This window comes from Macrobrachium nipponense, chromosome 2 (assembly GCF_015104395.2).
Source record: "Macrobrachium nipponense isolate FS-2020 chromosome 2, ASM1510439v2, whole genome shotgun sequence".
NCBI classification, from domain to species: Eukaryota; Metazoa; Arthropoda; class Malacostraca; order Decapoda; family Palaemonidae; genus Macrobrachium; species Macrobrachium nipponense.
In genome coordinates, this window is record NC_087201.1 from 108,224,524 (window position 1) to 108,240,197 (window position 15,674).

Genomic DNA, 15,674 nt, shown 5'->3' on the forward strand with positions numbered 1-15,674 from the left:
GAAATATATGACAGATTTCACTTTTATGAAACATATTATGCCCATATTGTAAGCAATAATCACGTTTTCGCATTGAAATAATAGATAAATATGGAGCATGCTACGTTGCCAGTTAGTGAATTTTGAACGAAATCCTATGGAGTCATGTCACATGAGATTTGAGCATAACTGTACATTAATCAGGATTAGCCAATAACCTCTAAAACTAGGTGATAGCCTAACTATAAAATTTCACATCAGTGAGTTTCATATTACAAAGTTATTGTTTTGTATAATACACCAAATAGCCTAGGGCTAGATGTAAACATCTGAGTTAGACTAAAGATGTTAGCCTAGCTATGAACTTACCAGTAAGTAACTTTCTGTTTTTTATATAGCCTTTACATTTGAGATAGAATAATCTGGATGAGGCAATGCCCTATGCTAACTTCCTATTGTCGGTGTACTAAGTGGTAGTTTCGCCCAAATAGTCTAAGACAGGATATAAACAGGATCCTTCGTGTAATTAAATAAGCTAACCTATAAAAACAGTGGCTTGGGCTAACTAAACAAATTAATACCTAGGTAGGATATTAGTCCAAATGGTATGATAATTCAAATTAAAATTTTCCATAGCTAGTACAAAAGGACTAATGCTGTACAGCCATACATGGCTGTCAAAACAAACTGAAAGCGCTAAGTGAACATAGATTTCCAATAGTCTATTACAAATATGGAAACTGTATGAGGAACTACAGTGTCCCTCATTAATAATTCAATACTGACTGGCTTCTAATAACATTAATAATTCAATACTGACTGGCTTCTAATAACAACTTTATATGACTACAGGGCTGCCATTATGCAGGACCCTCAGTTCAAGCGTTCCATATTCCATATCAAATTGCTCAGGTCATTTTGAGTCAATGGGTGTGGTTCATACCAACTGCATGGATATAGTCTTGTAAAAAACAATTAAAATTTGCTTGGTCAACAGATATGCACCAAACTTGTAGTATGCTATTGGCATCAAGTTTTAATGATGAAACTACTTATTTTAAGCTGTTCCAGTGATTTCCAGGGTTCAGTAGGACTAAGGAAAAGGGATATTATATCTTTCTGGCAAAACCCTGGAAGTAAATATGTAACCATTTTTATTCTATCACTGTGCCAACAAGTAATATTCTGACCTAGACCACCTATAATTGGATTCTTTGTAATTGGTTGGTCTGTTTTATGGGTCGCTGGGGGGACCATAAGTGTAACTCCTTTGTCAAAACCTGCCTTTAAAACCATTTTAATCATTAGAATAACATAGTATAAACTTTCTACCCATATAAAACCCTACTTTCAATTATCCTACATTCACTTTATCAGTTAAAATAGCTTTAGCCTAAAACGTATGAACATGCACTTATAATTTGTTTTCCGGAATATCTAGATAAAAAATTTCATTCATTTGTAAAATCTAACATCTTGAAAACACCCTCAATCAAACCAAACCCTATACCTTTACAGCAATAAAAAGTTTAGCCAAATAAATACATGACCTCGTCTTTTTGTTTTTGATAATCTTATGTCATACATATCACTTTGCAAAAAGGCAATACGTATAGTATATCCCTTTCCAATAACATCTTTTACCAACTAACTTATATCCTGTCCTCCTCACTATCCATGTCCCGAACTTGGTGCTATAATACACATAAAACAGAAGACATCTCTTCTTCCAGTGTCCCTTTTGAATATGGCTGTATACACTTCTATGATACAAAAGTGAAATATACTGTATCCATACTCAACAACAGCAGCTCATGAGATTGAATTCTCTTACTCACCCTTCAACTTTTATAATAATGCATTCTATGTAGTATAATCTCTCAAAGTTCTCATGGTGTTTAGTTTTCCTTACATAAATTTACCAAAAGTAATACAGTAACTATTATGGTCTTCGGCAAAAAAAAGACAATTAAGTGTGTTTAACCAAAATAATGAGTATTTCTAGACACATGAATTACACTAAAAGAACATACTTCTTAAGCAGAGTATCAACTATAAATTTGTCTGGTTAATGACTTTCTGACAGAAAGGAGTACAATGATGTCTGCCATATAATAAAATCTACTTATAATCTGATAGGTCTTAAAAATACAGAATATCTTTAGAAATTAGCATTCACATATGAAGTGCAAGGATGTCAGCCTTAAATACAATATCCTTATCATTTGGTAAAATTTTTCTGAATACTAACATTTCTACTTATGTTCCCAACTAAGCAAAATCATCAACACAATAAAATATGAAGTTTTCATAATAAAACTAATATTGTAATACTTACCTGAACACCTGAATTAGCCCTGGTCACTGACCAGCCCGAACTATATCCCTACATATTTACCCACTAAGTAGATAATTTTAACTGTCAGTGTTACAAACGCTGCAGGTAAAATCTAGTCAAATGAGTTACCTGTGTTACCGTTGGCAACGCTGCCGCAAATTCCGGCCACCAGAGGCCTGTCTCCTCAACTGAATCATTCACTATCAAATTGAAGTGGGGAGGAGGGTGGGAATCATTCAGGTGTTCAGGTAAGTATTACAATATTAGGTTTATTATGAAAACTTCATATTGCAATACACTCCCTGAACACCTGAATTAGCCCGATTAACAACATTTACCCGGAGGTGGGATAAATCTAATTCAGCCCGACCTGTCCACGGAACATACGCAGGTAACTCGTTTATAAACAACCTACCATGTATAAAAGCATGTATCCTCACCTAGTTATCTAACTCGGAGGTGAGGATGTTTGCAAAGAAAGTACTTCAACATCAGTGTTGAGTCTAAGGTACCGTCTGAGTCAGAAGTACCTCCTATGTGATAAGCTATACTTCTTCATGGAGGTAAAAACAAATCTCCTCACCTGGTTGTCCAGCTCACTAGGTGAGGATGTTTGCAAAGAAAGTACTTCAACATCAGTGTTGAGTCTAAGGTACTATCTGAGTCAGAAGTACCTCCCATGTGATAAGGTAAAAAACAAATCTCCTCACCTGGCTGTCCAGCTCTGTAGGTGAGGATGCTTGCAGAGGAAGTACCATACCGTCGGTGTTGAGTCCAAGGTACCGCCCGAGTCTGAAGAACCTCCCATGTGGTATTCTATACCTCTCATGTATGGAGGGGAAATGGTGAACCTCCCATGTGGTTATCTAGCCTCTCATGTATGGAGGAGAAGTTGAGTGTGCAGGACCTTCAGTTCTCTACTGCTCACTGATGTAGATGACTTGTGCTGAAGAAGTTGTAGTTATTCCAACATGACCATTGGGATCTGCCTAACCTCAAGGGCCTAAGGAACAATATACTCAGTCTAAGCTTGACCAACAGAAAGTTAGAGTTCATTAGACTATCACTGCCTCCCTAAACTTCTAACCCTAAAGTTCATTTAGACTATCAATGCCTCCCTAAACTTCTAACACCCTAAAGTTCATTTAGACTATCACTGCCTCCCTAAACTTTTAACACCGTAACTCTACCAAGCCAACTATATAAAACTGAGTTACCAACGACAGAACCCCGCGAGTAACCTCTCTGAAGAAACTGAATTTCCCTGAGGTACAGTGTTGTGAAAAACCACACCAACTCTCAAATAACCACCTACACGATCGCCGACACCGAAACATTCCTCCGGAAGCCAAAGGGTAGCCCTCCATGATATTTTGCGCCCTTGGATTGACTAAGAACCCCTTCTTATGAATGTCCTGATAGCGCTGAGGCAATGATTTAACAAGAAGTCCCTCCTCACCTTGACAGGAACATAGTATACCCTCAGAAATGTTAGTCTGGTATGCATACCCCCTCGAAACCAAAGTGAAGAGGTTATCAAACAGTCCAGGCTCAGAGAAACACCCATCAACTCTCACCACATCCACACAGAGTGGGACAAGGCCTCCCACTAGCTGTAAAAGGTGTCTTCCTAGACGAGCCTCATGATCTGTAACCCCTACCACACGAATCAATGAAGGAACCCAATAGAGAAAAGCCTCAACTGTCTCGTAAACCGGAAGTCGGACTCCAGCAGAGGAGTTACCCACTACCTCATACAGAGAGTGATGCTAGCCAAAGTCCTTCCCCAAAACCTGTCCGACTCGCCGAAACCAGATCAGCCAACTTGATGTTTGAGAGACTGCTGGTTTGGTTGAATACAACGTATCAAACATTCCTTGAATTAACTGTGAGATTCCTCCGGAGCCTGGAATGCGGAAAGAGAGAAAGGACAAAGTCCATAATCCGTTATACTCGCTTCCTTCGCCGGAGAAACAAAAACCCACAACTAGCAAACGAGTCTCTCTTCAAAGGTACCTATCCCTCTGTCAGACCTGTCCAGCCAAACTGGAACAGGAAAAAAGGAGAAAGGCCGAACCCCCACAAGAGCAGCACCCAAGAACCCGGAACCTACTATGCCTGGGTATCTCTGTCAGACCTGTCCGGCCACACCGGAACAGGAAAAAGAAAGTATAAAGGCCGAACCTCCCCCACAAAGCATCCATCACCCAAGAACCCGGAACCTACTACGCCTGGCTGCTCGATACCAAACGACATACAAGATCCCATCATATCTGAGCCTACCAATCCGATTCCGCAACGATATACCAACAAGAAGATGATAAACTCCTGAGCAAGTCGTACTCGACTGCGCAACCCACACTCTCCCCCAGACATGATGACGTAACCCCTATCCGACCGCTGTCCACCCCCTCACAAGAGCCAACTGTCACCAGTTCCGCAAAACCTGTAATAGTTAGTCATTCGACTGCGCATACCCTCACTACACAGTGAAGATAACTTTAAACCTGAGCCGAACATACCTTGGCGATGAACGCCCAACCCTGCGAGTCACTCCCACACTGTTGCACCAAACGTGTACCAACCAAGACGATGACCTAACCTTGAATCAGTCTCACTTAGACTGCCAAACTCCGCACTCAACAGTGACTATGACATGAGACCGGGCAGACTACAATAGGCGAGCAACATCCCCTAAGAGCGAAGAGGTCGTAAAACGCGATACAACTAACGCCAGTTACCAATACTAAACCTGGACTGGAGTCAAGAGCAAGTGAGGGAGGGAAGTACTCCCGTAGGTAACACGGAATCAAGGTCGGACCCACATTGAACCCCACCCCTAGCATGAAAAAGTTGGAAATAAGCAGAAGGAGAGAGAGAAGTCACTACGAGTAACCACCGGAGCACCTACCGCCGACAGTGTGCAAGTGAGAACCAACTGTGCGGTACACAGTGCTTTAATGACGGGTTACGAACTGTGGAACCAATGGGAGCCGCAGAAGGAAATTACCAGCTACCCTAAGAAAAGGGGGCCGAGGGCACAAAAAAGTGCTAACTATGATGCAGACGAACTGCCAACGGCCGTAGCCCCCCACCAATTACCGCAGTAAGCATGTTACGTCTCACACACCTAAGGTATATAAATGGGAACGAAGAAGGAAGATTACTAACTACCCTACAAAAGGAGTGGATGATGACAACCGGTATCAATACAGTCAACGATGGCGCAGATTAAACTCCAACTGCCGTAGCCCCCGCAAGAACTACGGAGGACACACTACGTCTCAAAACAAGTAAGGTTGAAAATACGGAGTTGCGGATACCGCCTTGAAACATGAACACCAGCAGTCTGAGAACTACAGGACCTGTGGAAGGTGCTACGAAGGCAGCCCCTCCAAAATTACTTCCTTTAACCCCAAAGAAAGAGAGAGAGAGACGAAGAGAGAGAGAGAGAGAGAGAGAGAGAGAGAGAGACGAGAGAGAGAGCGATAGAGAGAGAGAGAGAGGAGAGAGAGAGAGAGAGAGAGAGAGAGAGAGAGAGAGAGAGAGAGAGGTTGAAATCCCAAAATTTCAGAATAAAACGATAAAAACTCTGGCTCTGCTGTGTTATTGGCAAAGAAAACAAGATGAGTGAGAAGACTCCGAAGCGACATCCGAAGAATGACCACATAAAAGATTGTGTAAAGACATTATAATTTTAACAGAAAACTGGGCGAGAGAGAAAACTAGACCGACTCTGTTCCCCACGATAATCTGACAAACATTAGAAAATCAGGAAATTATTCAAGACGTGATCGTGAATACAGTCCGTATTGAAGCTACAAGTAAATTGACTTGCGTTAATTCGATTTTACGATGGGTTAGTAATTAAAATCGGCATTACATTGCAAATAAGTCTTCCTATATCTCTTGCGCAGCTGGCGTAGGCAGCAGCGTGCAGTCAGACAGCGAGATTGTTGGGTTTAAAATACCAAATTTGTAACTAATTTGTATTTTGGTCTTAACATTAGGATTTACTAGCGCCAAGCTGGAAACCGGTAGAATTAAAATTACACTTGTGAGATCCACGGACTAAGGCATCTATACCAGGTCACGGGGGATGTATACCCAGAATGCCCACGGCTACCTGTGACCCATCAGTTATATTTCTAACCCAGTTTAGACTGCTAGAGGGGTGGTTCGAGGTGGCCTTTAACTGTTAAGACCTCAGGTTTGTTAGTTATGAAAAATACAAATTAGTTACAAATTTGGTATTTGTTCATACACGAAACAAACCTTCGGTCTTAACATTAGGATAGACTTACTATTGGAGGGAGGTAAGTCTCTACAACTGACTGGAAGTTTGCCACCTTATCCATTTCTGAATATATAGGGAAATTCTAGAGAATGGACAATGAACCTAGGACCAAAGATATAAGCGGATCTATTGGTTTCCTCCCACTGGGTGTAGATACCATTCTACTGTTTACTCTTGTCCCTTGCGACTGGATCCACCTTCACCCCTCTTTCCTTATTATCCAGAGGGGTGTGTTGCTACTGAAAAGTATATCATCAGCTAAGATAGCTTCACAGTATGGCTGACCATCTCACCTGCATCTAGTCCGTTCCAGCACATGACGGTACTCTCCTTCATATTGCCCGTAGTTAAAGGAGTAGGAAGAAAGTAGTAAAAGAAAAAAAGACCAGTCATCCCATTCATTCTACTTTCATACCTTCATCTTAGACTAGACGCAAACTGACCCGCCAGCCGGGGCACTGGATGAACTATATCACTTGTTGGGCCGCCACCACTGGACCCAAGGAAAAGGTGTCCAAGGATCTATGGGCAACATCTTTCAATAAAATGAGGTGAAAGTTGTTTGGCGCTTCCACATGCCAGCTTTCAGAATTTTATCCACAGACATGTTCTTCTTAAATGCCAGGGAAGCACTCACATGATGTCATGAGCTCTAGCTCCCACCCCCTGGCTATCTGACCCTCTGTCTTCTGCAGTTATAACATTTCTGATTGTCTCCCTTAGCCAAAATGATATTGTATTCTTGGACACTTCCTTCTTGTTCCGTCCTGTACTTACGAACAACCTCTGGCACCCCGGCCTGAGGTGCCTTGTTCTCTTTAAGTACTCCCTTAGTGCCCTGACGGGGCACAGGAGCATTTCAGCTTTGTCGTTGTCTACAAAGTCTGCCAAGGAAGGTATGGTAAAGGAGTCGAATCTGCCGTCTACTATTGTTGGATTTTGGGTCTTTGCCACGAATTAATTCTGGGACAAACTCACACACCATTGATCTCCAACCTCTCGAGTGCTTTATGAGATATGAGAGGCCATGTAGCTCCCCCACCCTTTTGGTTGAAGCCAGGGCCAATAAGAAGACTGTCTTTCAGGGTCAGGCTCCTATCCGTGGACTGCCTTAGTGGTTCGTAAGGGGGTTTTGTCAGACTACTCAGTACCTTGGTCAGATCCCAATCTGGGCTTTTAGCTCCTTTGGTGGGCATGACTGTTCAAAGCTCCTCATCAGCATGGCCAACTCCCATGAAGACGATATGTCCACTCCTTTCATTCGTAAGACTGAGGCTAGAGCAGCCCTGTACCCCTTCACTGCAGATACAGACATATGTTTTTCTGTTCTGAGATATATCAGAAAGTCTGCTAACTGCTGAATAGTGGTACCGAGTGGAGACACGTTCCCCCTACGACACCAATTACAGTATGCTGACCACTTCCCTTGGTATACTGTCGCAGATGATTTTCTGATATTACCTGCCATCTGAGTTGCTGCTTTCTGCGAAAACCCTCGCTCTCGGAGGAGATACTTGACAGTCTCCACCCGTGAAGCGATAGGGACTTCACCGACTGGTGGTACCTCTCCACGTGAGGCTGACACAGAAGGTTGCTCCATGGAGGTAACTCTCTTGGCACATCTACTAGGAGTTCCAGTAGGTCTGGAAACCACTCTGCTTTCGGCCATAACGGGGCTACCAGGGTCATCTTGAGGTTCTGAGACCGCATTACCCTGTTCAGAACCTGACGGATTAGACAAAATGGAGGAAATGCGTACACGTCCAGATTGTCCCAGGGGTGTTGTAGCGCATCTTCTGCTACTGCCTCTGCGTCCGGGACTACTGAACAATACACTTCCAACTTTTTGTTGTACCTGGTTGCGAATAGGTCTATGATCGGTCCTTCCCACAACATGAGCATCCTGTCCACTACCTGTTGGTGTAGGGACCACTCCGTTCCCAGAATCTGATCCCTGCGGCTCAACTTGTCGGCCACTATGTTTCTTTTTCCCGGAATATACCTGGCCTTGATGTCTACCAGGTTCTCTATAGCCCACTGGTGAAGTTGAACTGTCATCACATGTAACTGCCGAGAAACTAGGCCTCCTTGCTTGTTTATATAAGCTACTACTGTGGTGTTGTCTGACATCAATACCACTGAGTGTCCGTCCCTTTACTCTCTCCCTGAATTCTTGTAGAGCCAGGAAAGCTGCTTTCAACTCCAGCACGTTTATATGGAGTTCTCTGTCCTTGCAACTCCATTTTGCTGACACCATCAACTCCTCCATATGGGCTCCCCAGCCTTCTAGTGACGCATCCGAGAACAGCAAGAGGTCTGGGGAGGATTGTTGAAGGGGGACACCCACTGTCAGATTGTCGTCGTCCACCCACCACAGCAAGTCTTTCCTCACTTCTGCCGACAAGGGAATTTGCTCGTACGGGTGATCTACTGTTGGTGACCAAAACCTCCTTCATCCTCCATTGTAGGGACCGAGGTGTAGCCTTCCTTGTGGTACAGCTTCTCCAGGGAGGTTTAGGATTCCCAGCACCACCTGCCACTGTCTTGCTGGCTGTGTCTGCTTTCCCAGAAAGGCATTCACCACTTGTTTGCATTTCTGTACTCTTTGGTCTGTCGGGAATACTTTGGCTTGTGTTGTCTATCACCATTCCCAGATATTCCAAACGTTGACTTGGATCCAGCTGCGACTTCTGCTGATTCACCACAATACCTAGGCTGTGACAAAGCTGCAGGAGGGCCGCCCTGTCCCCTGAGTAATTTCTCCCTGGACTTTGCTATCACCAGCCAATCGTCCAGATATCTTATCAGCCTGATCCCCTGAGCATGCGCCCACGCCGACACGAGGGTGAACACCCCCCCCCTTGTAAAAACTTGAGGAGACGTTGTCAATCCGAAGCACAGGACCTTGAACTCGAAAGCTTTTCCCTGCAAGACTGAAGCGGAGAAATTTCCTTGAAGACTGATGGACTGGTATCTGAAAGTATGCGTCCTTTAGATCGACTGTCAGCATAAAGTCTCCGATTCTGACTGCTTGTAGAACCGTTTTCGGAGTTTCCATCTTGAAACTGGTTTTCCTTATAAACAGATTCAGCGTTGACAGGTCTATTACTGTCCTCCACTCCCCGTTGGCTTTGGGTACCAGGAAAATCCTGCACTGTAGAAGCCTTTTGGTCGGACTGCATACTTGTTGCACAGCTCCTTTTTCCATCATCTTCTTCACTTCGTCCTGCAGAATAGTGGCCTTCTGAGATTTGTGGGCATAAGTGACGTGGGGTAATGGTTGATCTGTCAGGGGCGGGGTTACCTCGAACGGAATCAAATACCCGATCCTGAGAACATCCACCACCCACTGCTCTGCCCCTAGTTCCTGCCACACCTTCCAGTGATTTGCCAGGCCAACACTGTGTGGGCCGAGTGATGGGAGGCGCCCATCCTATCTTCTTGAGCCTCTCCCCCTTCCCCTATTGCCCCTTCCTCTGTTGTTTCTATTGTGAAAGGGCCGATGAGTTATCCTCTTTGGGGAAGAGGGTCTTGTGACTCTATTAGGGATGCTAGGTCTCACTTTTTTTACTGGTTTTCTTTCGAGACATCTGCTGTTGTCTTCCCTCCAAAGGAATAGTTTGACTGTTAGAGGTTTTCCTAACTGCCTGTTGCACCAACCTATCGTTAGTGTCCATCCTTCTTCTATCTATCGCTTCTTCCAGTATGACCTCTGGCAACAGTAGTTGCGATTCCAAGATATCCCCATTCCTCATTGCTACAGGGAATCCAAATCCACATTGCGCTTAGTCTAGCCAATGCTGCATCTCTCCTCATTAGCAGGATATTTGCCCAAACATTGGCACTTACGTTTGTCAAAGTATTCCCGACAGACCAAAGAGTACAGAAATGCAAATAAGTGGTGAATGCCTTTCTGGGAAAGCAGACACAGCCAGCAAGACAGTGGCAGGTGGTGCTGGGAATCCTAACCTCCCTGGAGAAGCTAGTACCACAAGGAAGGCTACACCTTCGGTCCCTACAATGGAGGATGGAAGGAGTTTTGGTCACCAACAGTAGATCACCCGTACGAGCAAATTCCCTTGTCGGCAGAAGTGAGGAAAGACTTGCTGTGGTGGGTGGACGACGACAATCTGACAGTGGGGTGTCCCCCCATTCAACAATCCTCCCCAGACCTCTTGCTGTTCTCGGATGCGTCACTAGAAGGCTGGGGAGCCCATATGGAGGAGTTGATGGTGTCAGCAAAATGGAGTTGCAAGGACAGAGAACTCCATATAAACGTGCTGGAGTTGAAAGCAGCTTTCCTGGCTCTACAAGAATTCAGGGAGAGAGTAAAGGGACGGACACTCAGTGGTATTGATGTCAGACAACACCACAGTAGTAGCTTATATAAACAAGCAAGGAGGCCTAGTTTCTCGGCAGTTACATGTGATGACAGTTCAACTTCACCAGTGGGCTATAGAGAACCTGGTAGACATCAAGGCCAGGTATATTCCGGGAAAAAGAAACATAGTGGCCGACAAGTTGAGCCGCAGGGATCAGATTCTGGGAACGGAGTGGTCCCTACACCAACAGGTAGTGGACAGGATGCTCATGTTGTGGGAAGGACCGATCATAGACCTATTCGCACCAGGTACAACAAAAAGTTGGAAGTGTATTGTTCAGTAGTCCCGGACGCAGAGGCAGTAGCAGAAGATGCGCTACAACACCCCTGGGACAATCTGGACGTGTACGCATTTCCTCCATTTTTGTCTAATCCCGTCAGGTTCTGAACAGGGTAATGCGGTCTCAGAACCTCAAGATGACCCTGGTAGCCCCGTTATGGCCGAAAGCAGAGTGGTTTCCAGACCTACTGGAACTCCTAGTAGATGTGCCAAGAGAGTTACCTCCATGGAGCAACCTTCTGTGTCAGCCTCACGTTGGAGAGGTACCACCAGTCGGTGAAGTCCCTATCGCTTCACGGGTGGAGACTGTCAAGTATCTCCTCCGAGAGCGAGGGTTTTCGCAGAAAGCAGCAACTCAGATGGCAGGTAATATCAGAAAATCATCTGCGACAGTATACCAAGGGTGGAAGTTGGTCAGCATACTGTAATTGGTGTCGTAGGGGGAACGTGTCTCCACTCGGTACCACTATTCAGCAGTTAGCAGACTTTCTGATATATCTCAGAACAGAAAAAACATATGTCTGTATCTGCAGTGAAGGGGTACAGGGCTGCTCTAGCCTCAGTCTTACGAATGAAAGGAGTGGACATATCGTCTTCATGGGAGTTGGCCATGCTGATGAGGAGCTTTGAACAGTCATGCCCACCAAAAGGAGCTAAAAAGCCCATATTGGGATCTGACCAAGGTACTGAGTAGTCTGACAAAACCCCCTTACGAACCACTAAGGCAGTCCACGGATAGGAGCCTGACCCTGAAGACAGTCTTCTTATTGGCCCTGGCTTCAACCAAAAGGGTGGGGGAGCTACATGGCCTCTCATATCTCATAAAGCACTCGAGAGGTTGGAGATCAATGGTGTGTGAGTTTGTCCCAGAATTCGTGGCAAAGACCCAAAATCCAACAATAGTAGACGGCAGATTCGACTCCTTTACCATACCTTCCTTGGCCAGGACTTTGTAGACAACGACAAAGCTGAAATGCTCCTGTGCCCCGTCAGGGCACTAAGGGAGTACTTAAAGAGAACAAGGCACCTCAGGCCGGGGTGCCAGAGGTTGTTCGTAAGTACAGGACGGAACAAGAAGGAAGTGTCCAAGAATACAATATCATTTTGGCTAAGGGAGACAATCAGAAATGCTTATACTGCAGAAGACAGAGGGTCAGATAGCCAGGTGGGAGCTAGAGCTCATGACAATCATGTGTGAGTGCTTCCCTGGCATTTAAGAAGAACATGTCTGTGGATAAAATTCTGAAAGCTGGCATGTGGAAGCGCCAAACAACTTTCACCTCATTTTATTTGAAAGATGTTGCCCATAGATCCTTGGACACCTTTTCCTTGGGTCCAGTGGTGGCGGCCCAACAAGTGATATAGTTCATCCAGTGCCCCTGGCGGGTCAGTTTTTGCGTCTAGTCTAAGATGAAGGTATGAAAGTAGAATGAATGGGATGACTGGTCTTTTTTCTTTACTACTTTCTTCCTACTCCTTTAACTACGGGCAATATGAAGAGTACCGTCATGTGCTGGAACGGACTAGATGCAGGTGAGATGGTCAGCCCATACGTGAAGCTATCTTAGCTGATGATATACTTTTCAGTAGCAACACACCCCTCTGGATAATAAGGAAAGAGGGTGAAGGTGGATCCAGTCGCAAGGGACAAGAGTAAACAGTAGAATGGTATCTACACCCAGTGGGAGGAAACCAATAGATCCGCTTATATCTTTGGTCCTAGGTTCATTGTCCATTTTCTCTAGAATTTCCCTATATATTCAGAAATGGAATAAGGTGGCAAACTTCCAGTCAGTTGTAGAGACTTACCTCCCTCCAATAGTAAGTCTATCCTAATGTTAAGACCGAAGGTTTGTTTCGTGTATGAACAAATACCAAATTTGTAACTAAGTGTATTTTTCATACTAACAAACTGAGGTCTTAACAGTTAAAGGCCCACCTCGAACCACCCCTCTAGCAGTCTAAACTGGTTAGAAATATAACTGATGGGTCACAGGTAGCCGTGGGCATTCTGGGTATACATGCCCCGTGACCTGGTATAGATGCCATTAGTCCCTGGATCTCACAAGTGTAATTTTAATTCTACCGGTTTCCAGCTTGGCGCTAGTAAATCCTAATGTTAAGACCGAAGGTTTGTTTCGTGTATGAACAAATAGAATTTAGGCCAAAGGCCGAGTATTGGGACCTATGAGGTCATTCAGCGCTGAAAGGAAATTGACAGAAAAGTGTTTAAAAAGGTGTAACAGGAAGAAAAACCTCTCTGTTGCACAATGAATCAAGTGTTAGGAGAGGGTGGGTGGAAAATAGGATTAATAGAGAGAATATAAAATCGAAGAAAGTAGAGAGAGAGAGAGAGAGAGAGAGAGAGATAGAGAGAGAGAGAAGAGAGAGAGAGAGAGAAAATTACAATCGTCTAACATCTCCACTTCCATAAATTTGCACCCATTTCTAAGTTAAAAAATATTATCTTAATGATAATATATACTCGTATAACTGCGTACAGCTATGAACAACCGAACAAGAACTTGTTGCTAATACGATCGAATCCGATAGCAACATCATTTTATTGTATTCATCTGCGTGCGACAGTAATTACTGTATTCATGTTATAAATGTAGCTGAATCTGATAAGGCAATATTACGTGCATCAGCAACCTGGATAGCAGTCCCAAGCTTTGTATGAATTAAAACACAGCCGTGGTAAAAGAAACTAATAGCATGAAAGAGTTCATTTACTGTCGTTTTCACACTGACAAAAGATTAATAAATTAACGTTCGTAATACATATGAAAACAAGTGAAAACGAACAGAAACGCTGAATTTACGCAATCTAACCTGAGGGAAAAACTAGCTTCCAATGAGACGTATTAGTCAAATTACATCGTAAGACGAACATTATGACATTGTTCCATCTAAGTTAAGTATCCAGATATTCATTTATGCTAACTAGGAACAAAAACATTAGCCGAGACCAAGTGATATGGTTGAATCTGGAGCCAAGGAAGTAGACTAGCCAGTATCATTGTCTGTCTAAGCCAAGCCTCCTTACAACAGCTCTGTTTGACGACAAGCTTGTGTAATTGTAATTTAATGAAAAGTAATCAATTACATATTGTAAGGTAATTAAACGTAACTTTATTAGGCCTAATATTAATTTCAGTTGACACTGTAATTTGATAATACGACTGGTAATTATTTTTGTAACTGTAATTGACATAAGCACAGTGTAATTACTGACGACAATTAGTCTGTTAAACGTATAAAGACGTCATACAAATGAATTCCTTATATCTGATATCTGATTATATGGCACAAGATACCATTATTGACTATGTTGAATGTCAACATAGTTGAAAAACGTCTCCTTCAAGACGACAAACATGGCATAAGTGAGGAAAAGTTGTTACGTTAGTCATGCTAGCCAATCAGGACAAGAATGAGTTGGATAAGGCAACACAAACTCATATTCGCCATCAGCTGATTCCAGAGCGAGAATGACCGCCGAGTTAGTATTCATACTACACCTAATAGGATGATGTATATCATACACTTATAATGCTTTAGTCGGACAGAATCTGATCTTCATTCCTGTTCGATTACATTCATATTGAATTATCCTAAGATCGATTATCGTTCGTGTTCAATTACACCTGTACTGAATTATCCGAAGTCAAAATACCTTGAGCCTACAGCGTTAGCCCACTATAAAAATTACTCTACCGATATGTAGTACAGCGAACACTTTAGGCTAGACTAGGCTACTGTATATGCATATGATATATCATCGTGAACACTAGGCTAGCCGTAGTTAATTTATTCGATTCTCTACATACTGAATTATTGTAAGTCAATATGCATTGAACAGAGAATTAGTTGATATTAACAATTACCATATCGTATAAGTAAAGGAAAGGAACCTTAAAGACAAACGAGCAGTATTCAACCCTTCAGAACCCATCAGACTCGAAACCAGATCTGAACGACCAACCAAGCCTAAAAAGTAACAAGCTTCTGATGCAAGGAACTCGAAGCAGGAAAAACCCAAAGAGGCTCTAATGACACTGTCCCTCTATAAACTACTTATATTAGAAAACCGACCCGAAGAAGCCTGCACTTCTCTTCCTAAACACTATGTAGCCTATTATCCCTACTCGTCTGTATCTGACCTAAATTTTCATCATCCTGAGAACTTACACATCGAGGGAAGGGGAAATCTGCTGCCAACACTGCCTGCTCCGCGCTGGGAGGGCCGGCACAACCTACCCACTCAGAGGCTTGCGGTTCTCCATTACCCCCAGCACCCGTTAGGGCTGGTTCTGGAACAAGCAGGGGGGCTGAAAAAGAACGATTAGAATCCACTATACAACTACTACTACCACTATCTCTATTTTGGTTAAAT

The 15,674-nt window shown here is 43.5% G+C and overlaps 2 protein-coding genes across 4 annotated transcripts in view; one reads left to right on the forward strand and one right to left on the reverse strand.

Moving 5' to 3' along the window:
* LOC135220897 (trichohyalin-like) overlaps positions 1–15,674 on the forward strand; it is a 256,724-nt gene that overhangs the window by 158,147 nt on the left and 82,903 nt on the right. The window lies entirely within an intron of this gene.
* Positions 1,334–15,674, reverse strand: part of LOC135221580 (chromatin remodeling regulator CECR2-like) — a 47,725-nt gene continuing 33,384 nt past the window's right edge. Inside the window, exon 5 of the mRNA XM_064259269.1 lies at positions 1,334–1,372. Coding sequence (XP_064115339.1) covers positions 1,334–1,372 — 39 coding nt within the window. The remainder of the gene's footprint in view (positions 1,373–15,674) is intronic.